Source organism: Eschscholzia californica, unplaced genomic scaffold, assembly GCF_041429995.1.
Source record: "Eschscholzia californica isolate CP2 unplaced genomic scaffold, dmEscCali1.0.p SCAF_3, whole genome shotgun sequence".
NCBI lineage: Eukaryota > Viridiplantae > Streptophyta > Magnoliopsida > Ranunculales > Papaveraceae > Eschscholzia > Eschscholzia californica.
Genome location: NW_028238420.1, coordinates 32,100,481 through 32,125,021, shown reverse-complemented (window position 1 = coordinate 32,125,021; position 24,541 = coordinate 32,100,481). Strand labels below are relative to the sequence as shown.

At 38.0% G+C, this 24,541-nt stretch overlaps 2 protein-coding genes across 4 annotated transcripts; one reads left to right on the top strand and one right to left on the bottom strand.

The window, feature by feature from the left end:
- Positions 1–1,369: 1,369 nt before the first annotated feature.
- LOC147549569 (microtubule-associated protein TORTIFOLIA1-like) lies at positions 1,370–9,898 on the top strand. 3 transcript variants are annotated; one of them, XM_086669377.1, is made up of 8 exons: positions 1,401–1,695; positions 2,840–3,865; positions 4,735–4,926; positions 7,588–7,684; positions 7,772–8,427; positions 8,507–8,618; positions 8,730–9,364; positions 9,519–9,898. In XM_086669377.1, exons 2-8 carry the CDS (start codon positions 3,098–3,100, stop codon positions 9,693–9,695), a joined length of 2,637 nt encoding a protein of 878 aa, XP_086525503.1. In that variant the 5' UTR covers positions 1,401–1,695; positions 2,840–3,097; the 3' UTR covers positions 9,696–9,898. The 3 variants fall into 3 exon arrangements, with proteins under 3 accessions (XP_086525500.1, XP_086525503.1, XP_086525502.1); XM_086669376.1 differs by having other exon boundaries at positions 8,507–8,666; XM_086669374.1 differs by having other exon boundaries at positions 1,370–1,695; positions 8,507–9,364.
- A 104-nt stretch (positions 9,899–10,002) lies between these two features.
- Positions 10,003–12,587, bottom strand: LOC147549568 (putative serine/threonine-protein kinase PBL23). The gene is made up of 5 exons (XM_086669378.1): positions 12,170–12,587; positions 11,823–12,004; positions 11,532–11,721; positions 10,742–11,133; positions 10,003–10,545 (listed from the first exon to the last, which is right to left on the bottom strand). Exons 1-5 carry the CDS (start codon positions 12,303–12,305, stop codon positions 10,204–10,206), a joined length of 1,242 nt encoding a protein of 413 aa, XP_086525504.1. The 5' UTR covers positions 12,306–12,587; the 3' UTR covers positions 10,003–10,203.
- Positions 12,588–24,541: the final 11,954 nt, after the last annotated feature.

The window sequence follows — 24,541 nt, the reverse complement described above, 5'->3', positions numbered from 1 at the left end:
CCGGCCAAAAGGATGTTAGCAGGAAAATGAGATTGACTTTAGTCTATCTCCTTTGACCCCAAACATCTTTCTGTCTAACAGGAGCTTTAATTTCAAGATTAAAAATAATGATGTCTTCCTTTTTTTCTTTAACAGAAGCTTATTTTGTTACAAGATAAAAAATGATGATGACATAAAGTGGTTTCAATGATATCCCTAAATCACCAACTTTGCAATCGTTGACCATATTGCAATGATAACTCGAGATGTGGGATTAGTGTTACAGGTTAAGGAACTAATCAATGAAGAAAAATCTCATGCCTCTAACATGACAAAAGTATATGCCTATGAAAGTTTTGAAGGCCTTGGTAAAACACCAGATGATGCAGCTATAAGCACCAACTTCATGATAGCCACGTGCCATTATGTTAAGAGAATAATCATTGACCCTGTTTATATCTCCTTACAATTATAGTTTGTGTGTGAAGAATTGATTTTTGGCACTATCTAACCTTGTGCGTAGCTGTCGTTTTCTTAGGCACGTTAAAGCTTAAGGTGTCGAGCTGACTTCTTCTGACCTCCCTACTCTGCCTCTAGGTTAGAGGAGCTCTCATGGGAAAAGTTGATCGAGATGCACACGTAGCAACTATCATTAAAGTCACTAGGGAGCGCGGATTTGACGGAGGGCGGCCACTTGAGCCCGCCTAACATGGAAGGTCATCATGAGTTTCTTAGGCGCCTTGAACCTGCTTTGACTTAAAGATAAGCTAAGAGAAAAACCAGTTTGACACCTTGAGCCTCGTATTGCCTCGGGACTCAGAACAGTGAATCAGAGATGGGATTTACCCAACACGAGCCTTGATCTGGTCAGAGGCTCGGTGTAGAGATATCAACCATGGAAATGTCAGTCGTTCTGAACTTTAGAATAACTCGAATAGAGTTATGTGACATGAAGGTCATAAAGAGCCAACAACCCACTTTCAATACACGACACAGTTAATTGCCAGAGGATCTGTAAGTGTTAGATGATACATACTCATGGGTTATTACTCTCCTAGTGACCATCAACACGTGGCTCCCATCAAAGTCTGTGCCTTACTATCACATCTTCTCAGTCGAACATCACAGAAGATCAATTAAACTTATATAAGCATATCAAGTTTTCCCTAGCAAGGGACGGAATGTTCGGTTCTTGACTCAAACTTTGATATCATTTCCTTACACTGCAAGAACACTCTAATGACTTGAAGCCAGCGTGGTGTATGAATATTTTGCATGATTTGTTTCATCAAACAAATAATGGAACTCGTTCACCTGACGTGGATCTCTATCATTAAGAAGATGATTGAGAATACCAGATGAGGGTTCTGGTGAAGGGTCCCTTCCTTTCGCCATAACATAGATGAGAGAAGAAAGAAAACGAAAAAAAATAAAAAAAGAGAGGGAAGAGAGAGAGAGCGAGAGAGAGAGACGAAAGAAAATGGTGATGACAGACAGAGTTAGTGGTGGAGGTGTCTCTAGGTCTGGTGGCGGTGTCGAAGTTGATGGTGGGAAGAGAAGATGAAAGAAGAACAAATTTGTACCAGAAAAAAATGTAATAATTTTTTTGTTTCCACTTCAAAGTTTGTATACGAAAAAAAATTTCTTTGTTTCCCCGAATGACGGCAGCTTAGACATTTTTGAAGAGAGTGGAAAGAAAAAAGAAAAACTAAGAGGGTGTTTGATTTTTGCACTTATTAAGTGATTTTCACTTATTAAGTGTGGGCCGGCAATTTTAGGTCGTTTGTTTTTTCACTTAATAAGTGAAAATCACTTCTAAGTGGTGGCAAAGTAAGTGCAAAATAGTAAGCTCCAAGTTGGAGCTTATTATTCTGCACTTACTTTGTAAGTGCTAAAAAGGACATTTCTATCCTTCTCCTAATATTGTAATTACCAATATAATTTTAGCTAAGAAGAAAATCTTAAACAATTGATAAATACAAAATCTTTTTTGACTTTCGCTATGACTCTTCTCTATCTTCACTCATCATTCACCTAAGTTTTCCTCCTAAATTTTTTTAACATCTCTTCCTTCACTAATCATGGAACACCCAAACTCCATGATCCAACTAAGTTCTTTCACGTTGATAATTCTTTATTATTTACGATTAATATTTTTGACATAACATTCGTAAACCGTAATTTTCTTTTACCTAAACTAACGAACTTACTACGAATTAGTATAAGATGCTAATGTGTAAATACACTAATGGTGTGTTTGGTTGCAGGATTCCTAAGTAGGATTCCTATCAAAAGTGGAATTTGGTAGGAATCATGAATCCTTGGTCTGTTTGGCTACCAAGAATCCTAAGACTCTTGAATCCTAAGGATTCCTAATTCCAAAAATTGTACTGGACCAAATTCCCACCTTACCCTTTAGGATTTGCTAGGATTTTGGATTAATGAACCTAAATTTCAAACTTAAAATAAAAAAAAATATATTTCCTTCTACAAAATCATTATTTTTTTTCAAAATCATTATTTTTTTCAAAAATCATATTTTTTCTAAAGACTTTTAAAAATACTCAAATAATAATAAATCATAGGATTCTTAGTTGCCAAACAAGCCAAAAAATATTACTAGGATTCATGAATCCGTGGAATCATGAATCCCAAGGACTCATGAATCCGCGGATTCATGATTCCGCCATCCAAACACACCATAAGGTTAAAACAGACAATTTTTCATTTTTATAACATTTAGAACTAATATATAAATTAAAATCAAACACTTAGAACGGATGGAAAACAAACGCCATAGCACTTACATTTGATATCGTGGTAGCACTTGTAAGTGCTAAAAAATCAAACACCCTCTAAGTGAGGAGGAGCCCGACTCTTTGAAGGAAGATGCCCTTCAAACTCATCTTGCATCTTGAGGAGTAGACTGTGAGAGTCCGTCCGTATAGATCTGTTCTTCTCGTCACTCACTCTGGTTCAAATGTTTTAAAATGAAACATCATCAGATCTCAATTTTCTTCAATACTTAATGTTCAATCTTCAATAATCCACCCTTTTCTACTCTTCCCCTCTCTCTCTCTCTCTCTCTCTATATATATATATATATATATATACAAAGATGAGTTCTCAATCTTCTAAATCATCCAGACCTTCAAAACCTTCAAATCCAACACAAACATCATCAACAACAATGCCGACAATCACAACATCATCGCCTGTATCATCATCAACAACCACAACTCCAGCAACAACAAAATCACCCTCTTCTCTCTCTACCCATTTCGCCATGATTGAGCTTAAACAAAAGATCTTAACTTCAATTTCCAAACTCTCCGATCGGGATACTTATCAAATCGCAGTTGAAGACCTAGAAAAAATAATCCAAACCCTTTCTCCTGATACACTCCCAATGCTTCTCAATTGTCTCTATGATTCATCCGCTGACCCAAAAACCGCAGTTAAGAAAGAATCACTTCGTCTTCTCTCTCTTGTATGTACTTCCCACCCAGATTTATCATCTACCCATCTCACTAGAATCATCTCCCACATTGTTAAAAGACTTAAAGATTCAGATTCAAGTGTTAGGGATTCTTGCCGTGATGCCATTGGAGTGTTATCATCTCAGTATTTGAGAGGAGATAGTGAAAATGGTAACTTTGTTTCTGTTCTTTCATTGTTTGTTAAGCCTTTATTTGAATTCATGAGTGATCAGACCAAGACAGTTCAAGCTGGTTCAGCTGCTTGCATGGCAAAAATGGTGGAATCTGCTATTGATCCCCCAGTTGCTGCATTTCAGAAGCTTTGCTCAAGAGTTTCCAAGTACTTAAATAGTCCCAATTTTCTTGCAAAAGCTGCTCTCTTGCCTGTTGTTGCAAGTTTATCTCAGGTTCGAGCAATTGATTTGTTATTGCTTTCATTATAAAAAAATCTGTTCTACTTGTATGTGAGTGAAGAAGTCTAAAGAGCACAAAATGGATTTGAATCAACAGGGAATTGGGCCAAAAATCAAATTGATTTAAAGGGCATGCCAATATATTCATTTTGGCTTGTGAGGCCAATGCAAACCTATGCAAACCCGTGGAAACTTGCACATTTGGCAAACCCATGTAATCCCGTGCAAACATTTTTTTTTTTTTTTGAATTGTTCACCGTGTGCCTCGAACCCTTGACCTCTAAGGTGAAAGATTATACCTCTTACCACTCCAACCAAGGGTTGTTGGCCTGTGCAAACCTTACGTACGGAGGTGAAGCATAAAAAAGTTGATGGATCATTGTTAACAAAATGATTTGGTCAAGGTGGTTTGAGCCATTTCTCCTCAACGAGAAAGTAGTACTTTAACGTTAAGATAGCAAACTTGGGTATTTCATATAGTAGTAAAGTTCATGTTCCCATAAGGTTTTGTGGGTTCCTGGCAAATTCACGAATATCGATTACCAAAGGTAGTGTAGGAAATGTATTTTAAATTCTTATAGGATCCGTTAAATGGTACAGTTGGAATACCAAATTCGTCTAAACTAAGCCAAGGTTGACATATGTATCTTCTATCGAAAAATGAAAAACGTAAGAAACCTCGCACATTTGGTTATTTGGTGGGAAATATTTCATCTCTAAGCCCAAATTATTATTGCTATACTGTTGTTACTTTTGCGGGAAGTAGTTCATCATATTTTTTGGTGACATCGTCAAGAGCTCTCTCCAGAAAAGTGTAAGTTATAGATTACGACGCTTAAAGAAATAACGAGAGCTTGTTACAGGTAGGAGCAATTTTGCCACAAAGTTTGCCGTTGTTGCTGCAAAACATCCACGAATCACTCGAGAGCAGTGATTGGGCAACACGAAAGGCAGCAGCTGATACATTAGCTGCTTTAGCATCTCATTCGAGGCATTTGCTTGCGGAACATGCATCTTCAACTCTAGCTGTACTTGAGGCATGCCGCTTTGATAAGGTAACTTTGTTACTTAATGGTAGATTTTGGTGATTATGGATGCAACTTAATAGTGAAGTGATGCCCAAATAGCTCAAATTCAATCAAATACTTTGTATAGAGAGCATTCATCTAAAGTTCTTCTCTCTGATGCTTCAACTTAGTTAGATGCTACGACAATAAAAACGTGTATAACTTGTAGATTTTGGATTTGTGGTATAGGACCAAGACACCAAGTTCAAATTTTGGTAGGGTAACAAACCCATATGAACACCTTTGTCGACGTCGTATCAAATGTTTAATAAACCTTTGAACTCCATGGCAGTACGGTACCATCTAATGTGCTCGTCATAAACCATGTGAGATTAATGTGTATGCAGAAGGTACTAAAGAGGTTTGCACTTAGACTAATAAGTAGAACTTCAACCTACACCTATGTAGGAGAGCTCATTCCTTTTCCTTCTGCGTTATAATTACTAAGCGTAAGTGAAATAGAAAACCTAATTAAATATTTAAATAAATTTACTTTAAAACTTAAATTCATATCCTTTTCAAGAAAAAGCAATAAGTAGATAGGGAAGTAAATACAAGTAGCTCTAAGTAACTATATAAAAGAATGCTAAACAAGGACTCTTTAATTTGGGGTGAGTTCCATAAGGATGGTGCCCTTATTAAGTGGCATAGATGTTTAAGGGTGGTACCTCAAGCATGCTTCTTTGATTCACATCATCCACCTTCCCTAAAGTGTGTTTTCAAACTTGACCCTTGTGTCTACTTCCAAATGACTAGTTAGCTTCTCTAAATTTTCAGTGTCTTCAATGCAAACTACCACGAACCTCGCGAGGTTGTGTTGCAAAGAAGGAATTCCAAAGACGGTCCACACCATAATTTCGTCCAAATTAGGTTGTAAAAGCGTCTTTGGATACATCAAAGATCCAACATGTCGTTGTTGTGTACTGTTATGTAGGTCTACCACTATGAACTCTAGTGGGTTTAGTCGTTAGCGTGGTTGGAGATGTGATGGATAATGTACGTAAGATCGTAGTCGGTTGTATTGCGGACTTGTCTAAAATTTGAGCATTTGATGGCTTCCATATGAATTCTGTTCTTTTGCCATGTCATTGATGTCAATATGTCATTATCTCATGGTTAGCCTCTTCGTCTCCTCCTCCTTTCATGATCACTTTGATGCACTCGCCATTCGCTAGTGTGAAGGCATTGCATACACCGTCAAGGGAAGCAGCTCTTGCTGCTAAATCAGCTCCTTGCTAACTTGCCAGTCAGCTTGCAAGGAATAATCCTATTCTCGCTGCTAGTTGTTGGCTTGTTGCAGTCCTTCATCAAGTATTGTGTTGAAACACTTTCGTTGATTATTGACAATTTTGGTCCTTTTAGTGCCCATACAAGAGCATATAGTTTCCTTCTACTAAACTATATTTCTCCACAACGTGAATTAGCTCAAAAATCATTAACTTGGATTGCCTTATGGGTTCGGGTAGACCCTTGTATCTATCTATACAAGAGCCATTCCCTTGTCCTAGTACTTCCTAATTACTAAACTTAGTAGAAATCATAAAACCTAATCAAACTAGGAAACTTAAATTAATATACTAAAAGCAAACTTAAATTCAAACGTAAATAAAAATAAGTAAACAGACCGAGACTCTTTAATGCATCCAAGTTCCATAATGATGGGGCCAAGTGCCTTGTGTAATATTCATCAAGATAGATTTTAGCTGTCTTGAAGATATGCAATGGAGAACCTAAGAGCATCCCGAATGGCCCTCCATAACGCCAAATAGGCCCTCCATAACGCCATTATTTGGCGTTATGGAGGGAAGGGGAAACCCTACGACACTGTTCATCCCACCCAAAATGGTGGGATGGCGGGCCATGGGGTTTGGTTTATTTTGTTAAGGGTTTTTGTTTTAGTCCTTCTTTTGTTTCTTTTAATCCTTTTAGTGTCTCTTTTTTGTGTGGTTGGTCCCATAAAAATTTTTAATTGCTTAATAACATTATAATAAAACTGAAAATCAAACATTTGACTTAAATATTCGAAAAAAACTACTTTACATATTTTTATTTATACCCTTAATAACACATAATCGAAGTATTATGATTATCATCTCCACCGTTATCGATTTTGTGTACTCCGGGTTTTCAGAGACATTACAATACTATTAGTCCCAAGTGAACAACTTATTGAAGAATCAATAATGTCCATCATTAGTTTCAATTTGTAGTTTTAGTAAAATATCGTATTAGTTTCAATTTGTGGTTTTAGTAAAATATCGTATTAGTTTTAATTTATAGTTTAAGTCTTGTAATTTCAATTAGTTGTTATGTAATCTTATTTTATTTAAAAAGTGAGTGTTAAAATGGTAAAAATGACATTTGGTGTGATGAATAGTGATTTGGTGGGAGTTTTAGAGTTTTGTCTTTGGGTTCAAACATTTGAAAACACCAAAAAATTTGGTGAATATTCCTTTTTGGTGTTTTTTTTGGTGCTAACCATTGGGGATGCTCTAATATGTTTTGGTGTTGAATTATCGGTAAGAACTTATTTGGAAAAACTTATGTTCATATATGACAGCGAAACCAAACTCATCAATTTTACTGCCACTTCTGTCAGGGTTGCTAATCTTTGATGTACTTCTTGATTGTTTTGGTTGTTCCTTCCAGGTGAAGCCCGTGAGGGAGAGCATGACAGAGGCGTTAATGCTGTGGAAAAATATAAGCGGGAAGGGTGGTAGTGATGCTTCTGGTAGCCCCAACGCTGGTCAGTATCTGATAAAATTGTAATTGAGCCAAAATACCCACCCTTTTCTCACAGTGGTTAATTTTGATTTTGTCATGACACTTACAGATGGGAAAAGTTCACAACTTAAAGAACCAGTAGAGAAAAAGGACCAAAAGAGAACCTTGGCTGATGATAGAAGATTGGAATTGGCGAGGGATGAAGCAAAAGCTTCTCCTTCCACGTCTGAGTCTCTCTCCAAAGCCAAAGCTAGTAGCATATCAGACAAAGCTGTTGGAATTTTGAAGAAAAAGGCACCTGCCTTGTCAGAGAAAGAGTTGAACCCAGAATTTTTCCAGAAACTCGAAACAAGGGTTTCAGGAGATTTACCTGTGGAAGTTGTGGTCCCACGTAGATGTCTAAACTCACAAGGTGAAGAAGAATCAAAGCCAAATGATGCAGATTTTAGAGGTGGGAATGGAGATAATAGATCTCCCAACAATAAATACCATAACATTGAGGGAGGACCTGATGACTATGCACGGGACAAGTTGACTGAACAGAGAATATTCAGGGGAAAAGATTTGAAATCAAAAGCTTTTGATGTTGATGATAGGCCAGGAAACAGTAACCAAAGGGACTCACTGACTGCTCGTACTGGTTCATCCAGACCTGATAGTCATGCTGAAGGATCCTTCTTGGACAACAGAGGAAATTGGATGGCGATACAAACACAGTTACTGCAACTTGAAAGACAGCAATCTCATCTCATGAACATGTTGGAGGTTTGGTTATTTTATTAGTAGGTAAAAACAGAACAGTTTATAAAAGCAATTTCCTAACTCCTATAATTTCAAATTGCAGGATTTCATGGGTGGATCTCACAATAGCATGATAACCTTAGAGAATAGAGTAAGGGGTCTAGAAAGAGTTGTTGAAGAAATGGCTAGGGATTTAGCAATCTCGGGAAGAAGAGGTAGTAACTTTATGTCTGGAATGGAGGGCTCCTCTAATAGGTCCTTAGGCAAGTATAACAATCTTCCACATTATTCTAGAGGGTTCCTTTCTTCTGATGGTATTCTTTCAGGATCAAGGGGAAGGGATGCACCTTGGAGATCTGATATCCCCGAAGCCAATGGAACTTCTAGAAACTTCCATGCAGGTTCTAGAAGAGGAATAGGTGGTGGCGGTGCTCCAACTGATAATAGGTTTCCTAGATCAGAACAAGAGTCTGACCAGATTGGAAATCGGAGAGGTTGGGATAAGGGTCCAGGACAAGTTAGACTTGGTGAAGGACCTTCTGCAAGAAGTGTGTGGCAAGCTTCAAAGGATGAAGCAACTCTAGAGGCTATTCGAGTTGCTGGTGAAGAAAATGGAACTTCTCGAGTTGCAACACGAGCTGCACCACAAGTTGCACCTCGAGTTGCTATTCGAGAATTAGACGGAGAGACTTTAGGAGATGATCGTTCGAGACAGGAGCAAAATCCAGTCTGGGCTTCTTGGACCAATGCTATGGATGCACTTCATGTAGGAGATATGGATACTGCTTATGCTGAAGTTTTGACTACAGAAGATGATGAATTGCTTGTGAAGTTGATGGATAGATCGGGTCCTGTTCTTGATCAGCTCTCAACTGAAACAGCAACTGATGTTTTGCATGCCATAGCACAGTTTCTAGTGACACCGAACTTGTTTGACATTGGTCTATCCTGGATTCAGCAGGTTGAACTTTTGATTCTCCACACTTTCTTTGACTTTTCATTCTACATTTTGGTTTCCTGCTACTTAAAAATATATAGTTTTAAAGAATTTCTTTTCAGTGTATGTAAATATTCACTGAATGTTTTCTTATTTTCGTTTGCCTTGAGTTTTGCAGGTGGCAGATCTAGTAATGGAGAGTGGCCCAGATGTGCTGGGAATTCCTATGGAAATGAAGAGAGAGCTGTTATTGAATTTACAAGAAGCTTCTTCTTCCATTGACCCACCTGAGGATTGGGAAGGTGCAATGCCGGATCAACTCGTTTCTCAGTTAGCATCAATATGGGAAGTTTGATAATCAACAATGCAGTTAGTATGGGCGATCTCTAGGTTAGTTGGAGCCGCCTCTACACTATATTCATAAAATTCTTGAGTCCACTTGAATCTATAATATCTTCATACATTTCTTGAAAGACCCAACAGATGGATCTGAATTTGGCTATTGTATGTCATTATTTTGGTTTGAATAGCAACAGCAAATTTCTTGTTTTTGTGTTATCTTGTTCTGATCAGATTTAGAAATAATCGGAACCCTTAATAACAGGTGCTCAAAGAAACTGAAAAACTGGAGAAAAGCATATATGAAACATGGTTAAAGAATCTGAGAAAAATAAAGAAGCCATTATGACTGTTAAAGTAAAGATTACAGCCCATCAAGCTATTCATTATATATCTATATATACGATCTATATATATCAGTATGATGACCGCATGTTTGCATCAAGCACAGCTCTCACATTCTGTTCATAAAGTTCGATCTTTCTCTTATGGAAGCTAAATTTTACAGGCCCCATTAACAGTTCTCATTTTTCCTCAGTTTCATTGGCGGGTGATACTTTCTCATCTTCATCACAAGATGACTTTTCATCATCTTCTTCATTTTCCACTGAGTTTTCATCATCATTTGAATCTCCGTTATCGTTTCTATCGTTTGGTTTATCTTTCAAGTTGTCTTCTTCATCTTTAGCTAGGAACTCAAGAGCAGTTACAACATCACTGATCAGAGGCCTAGTACTTGCTTCTTCTTGTAAACACATAGCTGCTATTGCAAGAGCTTGATATAGACCCTTTGTTGGGTAATTTCCTTCGAGCGCTGGATCAGCCATTAACGTAAACTTCCTTCTGTCTTTAAATAGCGGTTGTGCCTGCAAATAGACATCCGAAAATATAAGGAAGAGCAACTAAGAAGTTAACTATTTACTTGCGTACAAGTCGGCTCAGAGGTAGCTTGGGTCTTGGGGCTAGCTCCTTCGCCTAAATATTACTCCTGTTAAAGAAGCATTTCCAACTTTTAAAGGGCTTTAATGTCTTTTAAAGGGCTTTAATGTTTGTGGAACATACCCAAGTAACAAGATTCTGCTCACTCGTCGGTCTAGAAGTATCAATAACTCTTCTTCCTGTAATAATCTCTAAAAACACAACTCCAAAGCTGTAAACATCTGATTTAGTTGTTAATTGTCCAGTTAAAGCATACTCTGGTGCGCAATAGCCGTACGTTCCCATCACCCTTGTTGAGACATGACTCTTATCTCCAGTCGGGCCAAGCTTGGCAAGACCAAAATCAGAGAGTTTTGGATGAAAGTTTTCGTCTAATAGGATATTAGATGCTTTAAAATCACGATAAATTACAGGAGGATTAGCCGTATCATGTAAATATTCAAGTCCTCTTGCTGCTCCTTGTGCTATTTTCATCCTTGTACTCCAATCTAGACGCATCTTGTCGGGAGCTAAATCTGAAAAAAGATGTTTTTGTGAGATAAAATCATGGGATATTGTTAGAAAATTTACATCATATTGAAATATGTAGTTGTTTCAGATGTGCTAGAATGAGAATAATTTTATATAGACGAAAACACCCAGTAACCAAGAATATAATCTCTATTGAAAAACCGCTGACCTTTCCCAAAACAATTTCTAGGGACTCTCTACCTATTGCTAAGCCGTTTTGAGGTAGATGCCCACAAATTTAAATATCATACAAGCGTTGGGTCCGAACGTAATCGGCTCAACCAGAACATGAGACACAATTGGGCTAAAAACCCCATATATGAGGGAATTTGCATTTATAGTCCCACATGAACAAACTTAATATTTTCTTCGTAAAGAGACAATAGAGTTTCTTGAAACATACCAAGAAGGTGATCTTCCAAAGACCCTAATGGCATGTACTCATAAACCAAAATTCTTTGATCTCCATCTGCACAATATCCTATGAGATTAACAAGATTTTCATGGTGAAGAAGACTCAACATCAAAACTTCCACCAAAAATTCTGAGTTTCCTTGCAAACCATTCCGGTCGAGTTGTTTTACAGCTACAACCTGAGCTTCATCAAATCAAAATCAGATTCCTTAAAGAAAACAAGAAAAGATTGATTAATAACGGTAGTAAAACGGGTAGAAGAAAAAAACTAAAACTTTACTTGATTCGTTTTTTCGATGGATCCTTTATATACCCTTCCAAATCCTCCTTCACCAATTAGAGATTCTGGATTAAAGTTCTTTGTTGCAGTTGCTAATTCCTTGAATGTGAATGTTCGAGCGGCGATATTTCCTTTCCCGGATTTCAGTAACTCCGCTGCTATTATTCGGTGCTTACTGTTGTCTGCATAACCAAAATCCAAAGAATGATTTCAGTAACCATTACAAACAAATCAATTGAAGACAATAAGAAAAAAAATGGAAGAACCCATTTAGGATTTGAATCAAAATTTATTTGTAATGACAAATTTAAGAACATTTAGATCAAATCTTATCTTCATGTCCATACCAGATTTAAACGAGAGTTTATCGACGAAAGAAGCTAATGTGGTTGGAACCTTATTATCTTTGTTCTTCTTTAATGACTTTTTATTTACATCATCACCATTATCATCAACTGGTAAACAACAAGAAAAACAACCCATCTTTTCTCTTTCTCTATCTCTAATATATGAGATTTAAATTGAACCCAAGTAGATATAATTCAAAATCATCACAAACCCATATCAAAAATTAAGAACACAAGATTAATTTGGAGTTCCTTATTTGTGAGAAACCACTAAACTTTCAATCTTTTGGAGAAGAAGTTGAAAGCTTTTTGTTTTCTGAGGAAAAAATGATTTGGTGTGCTGTTTTGTTTTTCATTCATCTTTTTCTGAAAATCCATTAAAATCGGACAAGAATTTCACGCAACAAATATTTTCTTTAATTAGGTTTTTTTTTGTATAATTATGTTTATCTTTGTGTTAAAGAGATAAACTCGGGTATCCGTTATTTGGAGGGAAATTAACATCAAATTTAGGGATAGCTCCTTTTTATTTTATTTTCTTTACTTTAACCCCCTTGCTTTGAATCATTACTAAGTTACTCTCTAATTGTAACGGTTTTGTTAATATACTAATAAAATTGGCAAATTTTCTATAGATTCTTATTACCTTACGGGAACTTCAAATTTTCTCAATCAACTGAGAGGTTTTGCGCTATTTGTTTATGGTAACATAAGGGGATGTTAAAAGGCATCAGCAGTCGTTTAAAAGTTACTAATTTTATCTACAATGAAAAACTGAAAGGCAAATAAAAGTTAGAGAGAGTTTGGTAGTTTGGCTGAACTATCTCGTGCTCCTTTCCAATGATCTTGTATTTCTTATATATTGATGGTTTTTAGTTCTAGAATTATGAAAGATGGGGAATATTAGTAAGAATTTGTGGGGTGTGTTAACTTAATTATATTTATAAATTGTTTGCGACTAAGTTCATAAATAGCATTTTTTGTATTAGCCACTAAAATTACCTATAAAATACTATTAGTTTTGTTTGCTTTTTTATTATGACTAATTCACTCTTTTTCTACTCATTGATCTTAGTTGTTCGTATGTCCTACTAAGATTGAAATTGTTCAACATTTGTTCATGGATTGTCCAATTATTGGTCAATTATGGGTCTCTTTGGAGTATACTTTCAATTTTACTTGTGTTTCTGGTCCCGTCTCTTTAGATTGACTTCTACAACTTTGTTGGTTGCCTATATCCTCTTTGCCTTTTCTTTGACCTACTTGTGGTTCCTCTTTTCTTTGGTTTATTTAGTTGCACCTAATCTTGTAGTTTTTCAGTTTAAAGCGATTTTTCAGTCCCTTTGTGCTCATCATCGATACATTTCAAAAGGCGTTGGAACTTGAGTCTACAATTGCTCAACATGCGTCCCCATGCATCTTCCTCTCAAGCTATTTTAGTCCATTGGACTCCACTTATGGTTCTTTTTGTAAAACTTAATACTAAAGGTTCTTCCCTTGTGACTGATGGTGCAGGTACAGGGGGTGTGGAATGTGATCGTCATGGCGCTTTCATTGTTGCTTTAGTGCGCCATGTTTACTACATTGATAATAAGTAGCTAAACGATGCATTATAAGAGATGGACTGTGTGTACTTCTAAAGTTGCGGTACTTATTCGTTTTAGTTGAAACTAACTCGATGTGTATATTATACAGTTAATACATGGGTATGTTCCTACTCCATGGCATTGTAGTACTTTACTGTGATGTTTTAGAGATGTGTTCTCGTTTTTCGGTGTTGTCAAATCCCATGTATATAGGGAAGCCAGTATCACGACTAATGCTATCGTTAGTCGTGCATCCTCCAGACTGTTGGAGGGTGAGTTGGTCTCTACACCAGGACAATGAGACATGATATCATCTTTCTTTATTCTAGGGGGAGAGCCTCCCCCGTATTATGAGGCTCTTTAAGGTTGTGTTTGTTTTTTATTTCGTGTCTGAATCTGAATTGGCTGAATCTGAATTGCCCGAATCTGAATTGCTGAATCTGAATTTGACTGAATTATTTACAAGTCAGATGTTTGTTTTTGAAATCTGAATTATTGAATCTGAACCAAAATATTGACATTTCTGCCCTCATTATCTTTTAACACAAAAAAACCCTAATTTATAAATTTCTTTTTTCCTTCCATCATGTCCAAAAGAAACCCTAGTTTTTAAATCTCTCAATCTCTTTACTGCTCCCTCTCCACCTTCTCCACCTAGATGCCTGGCAGAAACTCTCTCTCTCTCTCTCTACAGAGGTTCACAAAGAACCCTTGGTGGTTATGCGCGATGGTGGTTGTTGTGGTGTCTATGCGGCGGCGGTGGAAGTTTGGTTTGTGGTAATGGCGATTTGGCTTGTGGTCTTGTTTGTTGTGGTAAAGACTGGGGTTTTGGTGGTGCTGGTTCGTTGTGGTGGCGGCTAGGTTTCTGGTAGTGCTAGTTGGTTGTGGTGGTTTCTGTTGGTGGTGGTCTGTGGTGGTTTCTGTTGGAAACGATTGTGGTTTTCTGTTGGTGGTGGTCGGTGACAGTGGTGGTTTCTGTTGGTGGTGATCTGTGGTGGTGGTTGGAAACGGTGGCGGTTTCTGTTGGTGGTGATATGTGGTGGTGGTGGTTGGAAACGGTGGCGGTTTTTGTTGGTGGTTTCTGTGGTGGTGGTGTTTGGAACGATGGTGGTTGTTGTGGTGGTGCCGGTGGTTGTTGTGGTGGTGCCGGTGGTTGTTGTGTTGGTGCCGGTGGTTGTTGTGTTGGTGCCGGTGGTTGTTGTGGTGGTGGGATGGTCGGGAAACTTAAAACAAACAGATTTTTTTTTCTAAATTGTGGGGTATAAGTGTCATTTAGCACAATTCAGATATTGGGTCATTATTTCAGACTTGTTTTAAAGTCTGAAAATTGTGGCCTAGTTTTCAGCCAATTCAGACATAAACCCATTTCAGCTCAAATTTCAGATTCTTTTAAATAAAATAAGCAAACATCTGAAATCTGAATTGAGGTCAATTCAGATTTCAGATCTGAAAATTTTGAAAAACAAACAGCACCTTAGTCTAATATTATAATGTTTCATTTACCAAAAACATAAATTTACTTTTTTGCCCTTAATATTTTTGAACTAAAGGCAGCTTTGAGAAAGCAAGGAAATCTTTTGCAGTACAAAGTTTGAATGAAATCTTTTTGTTTCCTTTTTGTTTCTTCAACCCTCACCACCATTCATTATCCACTTTAGTAATGGTCGTTCATAAATTACTATTGCCGATGACTTTTGATTTTTGTTTTTAAATCTTGATTTTTTCTCCTCCCACCACAACACCTCCTACCACCATCATTTCTCTCTCGTTCTTTTCTCTTTCTCTTCTTTCTTCTTCGCTCTCTTTCATCCTTCCACTTTGTCAATCCTTATCCCTCTCTCTATCAGTCAGTGAAAGGGACCCTGCCCTTTGCTCAAATAGTTAGAGAAAAAGGGGGAGTATGAGAGAGAAAGGAAAGGAGGACAAGAGAGAGATAAGAAAAGTGTTGGTAACTGGCGCGAAGAACGTAATTGATTTAAAAAGACCGATAAAAAAAAGGGTGGGCAATACGTGGACAATCAATCTTTTTATATGGACACTATTTTTGGGCCGATGTGAGTCTAATACTTTTTTGACTTAGTTGACTTTGATTTAAAGGGGACAACTCTACAAGGACTTGAAACAAAATATCTTAAGGACTTAAAACAAAATATCTTCATCATCACCCATGATCTTAGATCATGGGTTTAAAGTATTGATGAAAGATTATGACCTTGGAAGTGAACGAGAGAGATGATTGTGACGAAGAATTAAACTTGATATTGATGGAAGATTTGAAATTGATTGAGGAATCGAACCGTTTAATTGATTATAACAAATCTATGGTTTGGAGATATGGAATTTTTTAAAGGGATTTGGGAATAGAAGTTCTCACCCTAAGATTTTTTAACTGAACGAGGGTTTCTGGTTAGGAACCAAAGATTCAAGCAGGAAGAACAGTAACTCGGTAAGTGAAGTCAGTTTTCCGATGGAATGACCGAGCTGACCGATAAAACCTGGTTCAGCAGCTCTTGGGTCACCTAGATTTAAAGAAATTACCTTGCTGGAATCACATAAAACACCGGCTTAGTTACATGGATCAGATTGAAATCCCAGGAAGTAAAGAAATTTGATCCAAGAATGTCTTCTCCCTGTATACGGATTGATCGAAGAGCTAAGGAATCAAGTGGGTATAAAATGGTTAATGCACATAAACTACTCTCTAATAAGATGAAGAAGTATAACAAAGAGATTACAGATTTCACCATTTGTAGAGAGAGAAAGAAAGAATGGGTCATCCAGATCTTTGTAAATCATTGAGGGCATGAGTGAAATTAATTATAGTAATGTCCTCCTAAAGATTGTTGTCCATATAGCATTTCTATTTATTTTTCATTTGTCCACATAAAATTGTTATTCATATAAAAAATTTGAATGTCCATATATTGGCCACCAAGAAAAGAGGAATGGTAGTAGTTGTGGTAGTGGGCAAAGGTGGTAGGGAGAGATAGGGGTGGAATTTTGGCCCGGAAATCCGGAACCCGCCCACGACCGTCCGAGTCCGAAGAGTCAGTGACCGTCCGATGCCCGAATCGGTCCGTACCCGCCCGACCGAAAGATCTTAAGCGGACGGACGCGGGCATAGGTCTTTACCCGGTGGTTCGACCGAGTCCGCCCGCTTATATCGTCCGCCCGACCGAATCCGTCCACACCCGTCCGTTTATCCTACCCGTTATACCCGCCCACCTATATGATTGATTTTAAACCTTTAGATTTGTTGGGTTAGCTACAACCATAGATTTCAAGAGTAAAAATAAATAACCCTAGAAATCACTTTTCTTAATTTTGTCTTCGTCGTTCTACTTCTCTAGTCTCTATCTCCTCCAAAATCTCAGTATCTCATCAATAACCCGAGAATCCACAATAAAGCGGTCGTAATCCATGAGAAGAAGCATAGAAACCGATCATAATCCATGAGAAATGTCAATGCTTATCTTGCGATTTTGAATTCATTTACTTTTTAGAATTGTAAAGTGGGAGTTTTAGAAAGTTGTATTTAGCGACTAAACATTTTAAATTTCGAATAAAAATTTCTTTATTTGTTCATTAGTGACCGGTGTCCGCCCGACCGATACCCGGTTTGCCCGACTATCAAAACGGTCACGGACGGGCACTTTGTTGGAGAAAAATCCGAAATGACCGCCCGTTTTGTCCGGATGTCCAAGTGGACACTTAGGACTCGTGTCCGTTCCGCCCGGACCGGTTGAGTTAGTGTCCGTTTCCCGCCCGTCCGGACCGATTCCCACCCCTAGGGAGAGATGAGGACGAAGAAATAGTTTTGTTGCCTCAACACACAATTTCCTTTTTTTTTTGAAAAAGAAACTTCATTTGATATTAATTTAAATCATCAATAATATAATACTTGACACAATTTGGAATGTTATCCACGTCCCATATACCGGACATGTTTCTAGAGAGAACCAGTTAGCAAGTTCAAGAGCAACATAATTACAATGTCGATAACAGTGAATGAAATGAATTGACCCGATGAGGTTTTCATATTGATGTATGTCTGGCAGGAAGGGCGGTATTGCCAAGGAATCAGTTCTTAAATCGACTTTCTTAGAGGTACCTGACCTCTCCATTCATGACTTTTAGTCGTCGAATGGTTGTGTGTTCATCCATATTAGTAATCTCTATGAAAGAGAAAACTTTTATGGATATTCACAAAAGACTTTTCGGATAATCGCATCCTGGTTTTATCCTCCGTTGAGGTAACAGTGAACATTAGGATTGGGATGTTCTCGGACGTTTTCTTTGTTTCGAATTCGATAGCGATTCTCGGATTTTTCTCCAATCAAGGAAATTACTTTCGTTTCATTCCTTCTCAAGGAATGAACGAAGTTTGGAAAACTATTTTTTAATAGTCATATATATACTATTAGTTTAAAGAAAAAGTAAAATCCTAAAACTTATTATCATAGCAATAATACAGTTTTTGCCACATTATTCAATGAAAATCGTCCCCCGTTTGAACAATGTGATTCCAAGATCCCATTTCTTCGAGGTTAAGCGTACTAGGCCCTTAATCCCGTCGTCCTGGGTGAGTAACTCTTTACTGATCATACTCCTATGATTCTTGGTTGATGCATAACACGTTTATGTTTGAATTCATCCTTTTGCCTCGAAATTCAAAATCCTTTAGTTGATTTGTTGAGAATAACCATTTAGACGCGTAGACCTCTTCATAGGTCTACCCGTATTGTCCCGAGGTAAAAGATGGCACTCTGCGAAGGCCGATCCGCCATCGATAAACAATGGCGCAATAGGTGTCTTAATCTGGGTAGGCATTACTCACAATTCTTTTTGCGGACTTTTACGTTTTTATCATGCATGCATTACTGTGAAGTCTAATGTATGATCGAGATGTCCTTCGACCAAAGATGCAATGCGAGAAACTTTTTGGATAGAAAAATTGATGAAGAGGATCGTCAAAGTCCGGACGATTTAGGAGTCGTAGTGTTTAGCTAGAAACCAACTACGATCGTCGAATTACGAAGTAATTCGCGGCTAACTTCGACCGGATCCTAAATCGGGTTACACACAAGAATGTCTATTTAATCGGATGATATGACTAGTGGGAATGAGACATATAATCATGGGAGAGTCCCATAAACATATCTCACGGGCCTAAAACATGTTTAGGCAAATATAACACAAAAGGCCCAAAAGAGGGGTTTTGGGTCGGGGGCAAAAGGGAGACCTTTTGGGCCCGGATTGGAGCCGGCCTTGGCTGGCCGGTTCCCCTAACGAGGCCGGTCAGATCTACCCAATTTGGGTAGATTTGGACAACCACAACTTAAGGAAAGTGAAAAATAGAAACTAGTTTCTATTTTCGACTATTTCCTTAATCTTATTCAAAAGGGACTTTTTAGGAATCTAGTTAGGGATGGACTCTAACTTAGAACTCTATATAATGTCTCTTAGAGACTTGAATAAGGTGTAAAATTTCTCAAGAAGCTTTCTTACTTTACAACATTAAGTAGAGAAGAGAAAGTGAGCAAATTTCCAAGCTATCTAACTAGTCAATAAAGAAGAAGGTGTTCTTCATATCAAACCACCATTGGAGTTCTATCTAGCTACAAGGTGGGAGATCAAGTTGATCATTCGGGTGTCTTGAGTAGAGGAGCAACACGTGGGGCTCTTGGTCTTCTCATTCGATTGGAAAGGTTCGAGGAGAAAACTAGCGAATAAGGTAATCCTAAAATCTTAGTTGATTATTACCTTATGCATGATGATCTTGGGACCATACTAGTGTTAGACATGAGATGTCTGAGATTCCGCTTAGAATACTAGGTGACACCACAACCCAACAACGTAATCATCCATGCTATAAAACGTAAATTAGTAAATGCACGCGAAAAATAAATCAAGCAGACTTGATCCTAGTATGGCCCTTATCCTAAAGATCTAATATTCATAGGTAGCTTCTTGTTTCGCCTTAGCTCGCATGGATCTCCATCCTCGAACCTCCATTGATTTCCCACTCGAACCACGATCTCATGCTTCGGCTCTTCAATGGACACTTCTATTGCCATACTATTATCCGCATTTACATTATACATACAATAATATGATATTCATATTACTCTATAGTATGTATGAGATTCGATTCTAAGACCGAATCTAGGTTCGCTATAGTCTAAGTAGCTCTTCAGAAGAAATTATTTGGCATCTATATGCCAAATGGGCCCTAAATCTACTTTCGTAAAATTCGGACTAATAGCGCGATTTGGTTTTATCCTTAATGATTTCCAAAATCAATTTTAGGAAAAACTCTGTTTTGGACCCTTAGATGGCACGGGTGAATTTCAAAAAATTTGGGTGAAAGCGAGAGAAAAATCAGAGAAAAGAGTGAAAACCCCCCCACTCTGGTCAAGCTTGCCCATTAAGGCCCGAGTCAAACTCAAAATACCCGAGTCAAAATCTTGGTCAAAGCCCATTGACTAAGTCTCGGGTAAGCCAAAGACCAGTCTCGGCATGGGCCGAACATAGCCCAGACCAGGGACAACACATTCCAAACGTGTCGAGTCCCTTGATCCAGATGCGTCCTAGCTCTAGGCAGGACGCGTCCTGATGTCCTAGACGCGTCTTGACCAAAACCATGTCATTGGTCATCTCGGACGTGAAGTCCAAGATGCCTTGGACACACCCATACCAGTCTGGACAACAACTTCTGGATGCGTATCAAGCTTGAGACACGTCTTGACTTATGGTCGCGTCTTAAGGACGCGACCAAGTCAAGGATGCAACTTCTCGGACTCTAAGTCCGAGAAGACCGGGACATATCCTACTCCAACAGGGACTAGGGTTCCTGGTCCGAGAAGGTTGGAGCTCCTAGTCCGAGTTGGACTAGGGTTCCTGTCCCGAGAGTATAGGACGTGACTAAGTCGCGACCGGCCTGACCGACCTGCTGTTGTTAGAAACTTCTAAACATCATCTTCTTCTTTTCTTCTTTGTTGTTGCTGTTCCAAGTTGCTATTTGTGATGATTCGATCATAAAAAACACTGATTTTTTAAATCATATTTCAAAAATCAAAACCCTAAAATTTTTGTTTTCAAAAACCCTTTTCAATAACCAAAAATCTAAGGTTTTCATGCATTGAAAACTCTTTCAAAACTCTATTTTGATTACATCTAAATTTAATTCAAACTAATCAAAAACGTGTTCGAATCTCTATTCAAACTAATCTATCTAATAAATCAAGTCTGAATCTAATTCGTCTAGTCAAAACTAGTTACATGCAAGAGGCTCTGATACCACTGTAGGGTTTTGTAAGCCTCTAAGACTAACTTAACCATCTAACTAGTGTTGTAAGCGAAATCTCAAACATCATATGTTTAACACTAGCTACCAGGATCGCATGCAAGAACTAATAATGAACTAGAAACTGAAAGTAAAATACCTGGATTCGCTTTCCCCGAATTAGATTCCAATGCCTTTGCACGAAAATGAGAACTTCATGTGCAGCTCATCTACTTGAGACACCAAAGTAAGTGGCTTTATCTCCCTAGAAACTGATGTCAGTTAGGACTCCATTGAAGGTTGAGAAAAAGAACCATTCTTCTTGTGACTGAGTAGATAGATTGGGAGCTTTTTCTCAAAACCCTCTCTCTCCACTTAGTTGTCTGAGAAAGAGAGAGATGTTGTTTTTCTCTTGAGAAAAATCCACACCTTTTCTGTTCTATAATGGTCCTTATATAGAAAAGCCTAATAGGAATCCTATTCCAATTCGGTTTCAATAAGTTCCACAGAAAAGATAAACTTGCCAGAAACCCTTTCTGATTGGGAATCACAGATGGGAAAATATTCTAATTAAGGGTTCCCCTTTAGTGTGGCCGGTCAGACTAGACCCTTAATGGGCTTGGTTTGTCCGACCCATTCCCTTCTTATGGCCGGTTCTGATTAACCCATTATTGGGATTGATCTGGTCGGCCCAAGATTGAGTTTTACACTTTTCCGGGCTTCCTTTCTAGCCTGGTTCTTTCTATTTTTTTGCGCCTGTCAAACTGGATCATATTGATGGGCCTAAAATAGGTCTATTCCCGCAAGTATACGGGGTCAAGTTATAGTATTGAAAATAAGATCGAGTATCGTCCCAAGGGATAGGTAGGTAACTTCGAATATTGACGGCGAGTTTAGCCCAATAATCAAAATGTCAATAGCTAACTTAGACTAACACACACACACACACCCCACTTCATAGATTTGATGATTGACATGTAAGAAATAAGAAAACGAATAAAACTAAATAAACTAACTAAGAGAGAGGTAAGAAGATATCTAAGGTTATAAAATCCACCGCATAATTTCACTTTATAAAACAAGCACTTAATTACTTAAATCTCTTTTGTATTTACTCGGGATCCAATATAATGAACTATTTGAATTCCGGATGATGTTCTAGATAAAACAATTTTATAATCACTAATTCTAATTGTCTTCCTTATAAAGATTCGGATCACTTAACTATTATTCATCATCTAAAAAGCATACTCCATCTAACAACTTAACGAAAGTATGAAATATCTAATTATGAGGCATGAGTAATGGAAAGAAAATCCAATCCATATAGATAAACAATCAATAGACATTAAAGCACATCAAAGGATTTAATTAATCAAGAACAAGTATTATAAAGATCCAAAATGAGTTTCATTTACAACCTTAGATGACTAAATTAACTATACATGGAATCTAGAATAACATTCATTGACATTGTAAAATAAATGAAAATACTAAGAAATTAATGGAAAGAAATCACCAATCGAATTCCATATCCCCATGTATCTCTAATTTGTCTAAGATTTGATCCATTTGTGCTCAAGAATCATACTCTAAGAATTCCAAGTAATAGCTATTTTATTGCACCCAAATAAGAAAAAGAAAGAGAAGGAAGAAATTAGATGTAGAAAGAAGTTAGAAAGAAGAGATGAGAGGGGATAAAGATGATAGAAGAATATGGAAGAAAGAAGGAGATGACTATTAATGGAAGAAAGAATAGTGGTAGAGAAGAAGTAGTAGTAGAGAAAGATGGTAAAATAATGGAGAAAATTGATTTAGTAGTAGAGAAGATAGAAAGAAATAGGTAAGAGGGGATTGAAAGAGGAGAAGGAGATAGAGAAGAGGGATTGAGAGGGTTTGCAAGTCTAGGTTTTAATGGAGGAGAAAGGGACTTATTTATAGGTGGGTTAGGGTTTTTTGGTGGTTAAAATGGTAAAAAGGGTAAATTGGAGGGCTACTTTTGGAATTTATTAGGGTTAAATTGCAAAAAACCCTGAATATAACCAAATGTTGGCGGCTGGGTAGGGTTTGTAGTGTTAGGGTTTTAAATCGGAAGCTCTGGTGCTTTGCGGCTAGGCAATTGATGTGCGGCAGCAGCTGGTACCCGTCGGATTAAAGGACGCGCGGATCTGGAGGGGCGGGAGAGCGACACGTGTACTGGAGCAGGCATACTATGTTGTTTCGAGCAGCACGGAATCATAATATGGGCACATAAGCTCAGAGGCCGTCGGATCTAGAGAACGCGGGAGCAAGCGGATGAGATTAAAATGTGGGAGCGGGACTATGGAGTTAAGTTGCGACGGAAACATTGGATCAAGCCTAAAAGTGCAGATGCACAGGAGCCGTTGGATTTTGAAGACGCGGAGGGTAACGGCGACGATTAAAACGTGGGATCAGGACTGCCGAAGCTCGCTGAGACGCGCTACACTGGATGATTCACGATGGTCCCACTTCGCTGTTCAACAAGAATATGGAATTTAGATGCGATGGCCTCCGTTGTTCGCCACATGTCTACCCGTGTACCGGCCGCCAGAATACATCCCGAAAAGTCGCCGAATGTTGACAAACTGTTGACCTTCTTTGACTTCACATAATTCTCTCGTCCGGACTCCGATTTGATTTCCGTTTTCTCCTACGGACTCGTCTCGACCTCTACTTTTCAACCACGCACTGACCTTGGCCAAATTACCAGATTTTCCTTGACTCCAAATGACCAGATTTTCCTCGTTTTAAACCGTTTTTCACATCTAACTCCACAAAAGACACCTAATCAAGAAAACCAACCATTTTATTATAATAAAGACTCGAAACCGACTAACTTGGCTAAATTAAACGACTTAGATGGGACATTTTCATGACCCATCAAACATCCCCAAACTTAGATTTTGCTAGTCCTCGAGCAAAACAAAATGAAAGAAAAACCTAACTATCTTTCGGAGGCATCCCGGTTGCATTTAGCGTATGCAACAAGCCGTTAAACCCCTAGGTTGCATTAGTGGACGAGTGTGGTCTCGTGAGGGTTTCCATAGATGACACCCACAAACATCATGGTTTCAAATACACAAGGGTCCAAAATCCAAATCGTAGATAAGCATAATATAGTAAAGGGTTTAAGCATGTCAACACATAATGAATCAAGTAAATAAGCTTTTGTAAAAGCTAAAGGCCCCTTCACTAATGATCTTACCCTAAAATGTAAGTGTCATACCATAATAAGCACATCTATGTTCCGAAGTCACAAAACCTTGATTCCCAAGTTAGTACATTTCGCCTCGACTTCGGCCTCACGGACATACACTCGAAAAATGTAATCACTCAAGAATGGTTCGCTCGTATGTGTGAGTGTGATCACTATTATAGACTCAACACATAAAAAAGGGCGAGGACAACATTTTTGAACGAATGATCTTCGAAAAGGAATTAGCCACTAATAGAGTGGGGAAGCTCACTCACCCTTCTCAC

Excerpts from the sequence above, each read along its gene's own strand:
- LOC147549569 (XM_086669374.1), top strand. The coding sequence starts at position 3,098 with ATGAGTTCTCAATCTTCTAAATCATCCAGACCTTCAAAACCTTCAAAT. Across the intron at positions 3,866-4,734 it reads TTGTTGCAAGTTTATCTCAG|GTAGGAGCAATTTTGCCACA; the intron begins GTTCGAGCAATT and ends AGCTTGTTACAG. Across the intron at positions 9,365-9,518 it reads GTCTATCCTGGATTCAGCAG|GTGGCAGATCTAGTAATGGA; the intron begins GTTGAACTTTTG and ends TGAGTTTTGCAG.
- LOC147549568 (XM_086669378.1), bottom strand. The coding sequence starts at position 12,305 with ATGGGTTGTTTTTCTTGTTGTTTACCAGTTGATGATAATGGTGATGAT. Across the intron at positions 11,134-11,531 it reads TTTGGAAGATCACCTTCTTG|ATTTAGCTCCCGACAAGATG; the intron begins GTATGTTTCAAG and ends ATCTTTTTTCAG. Across the intron at positions 10,546-10,741 it reads AGCAGAATCTTGTTACTTGG|GCACAACCGCTATTTAAAGA; the intron begins GTATGTTCCACA and ends GTCTATTTGCAG.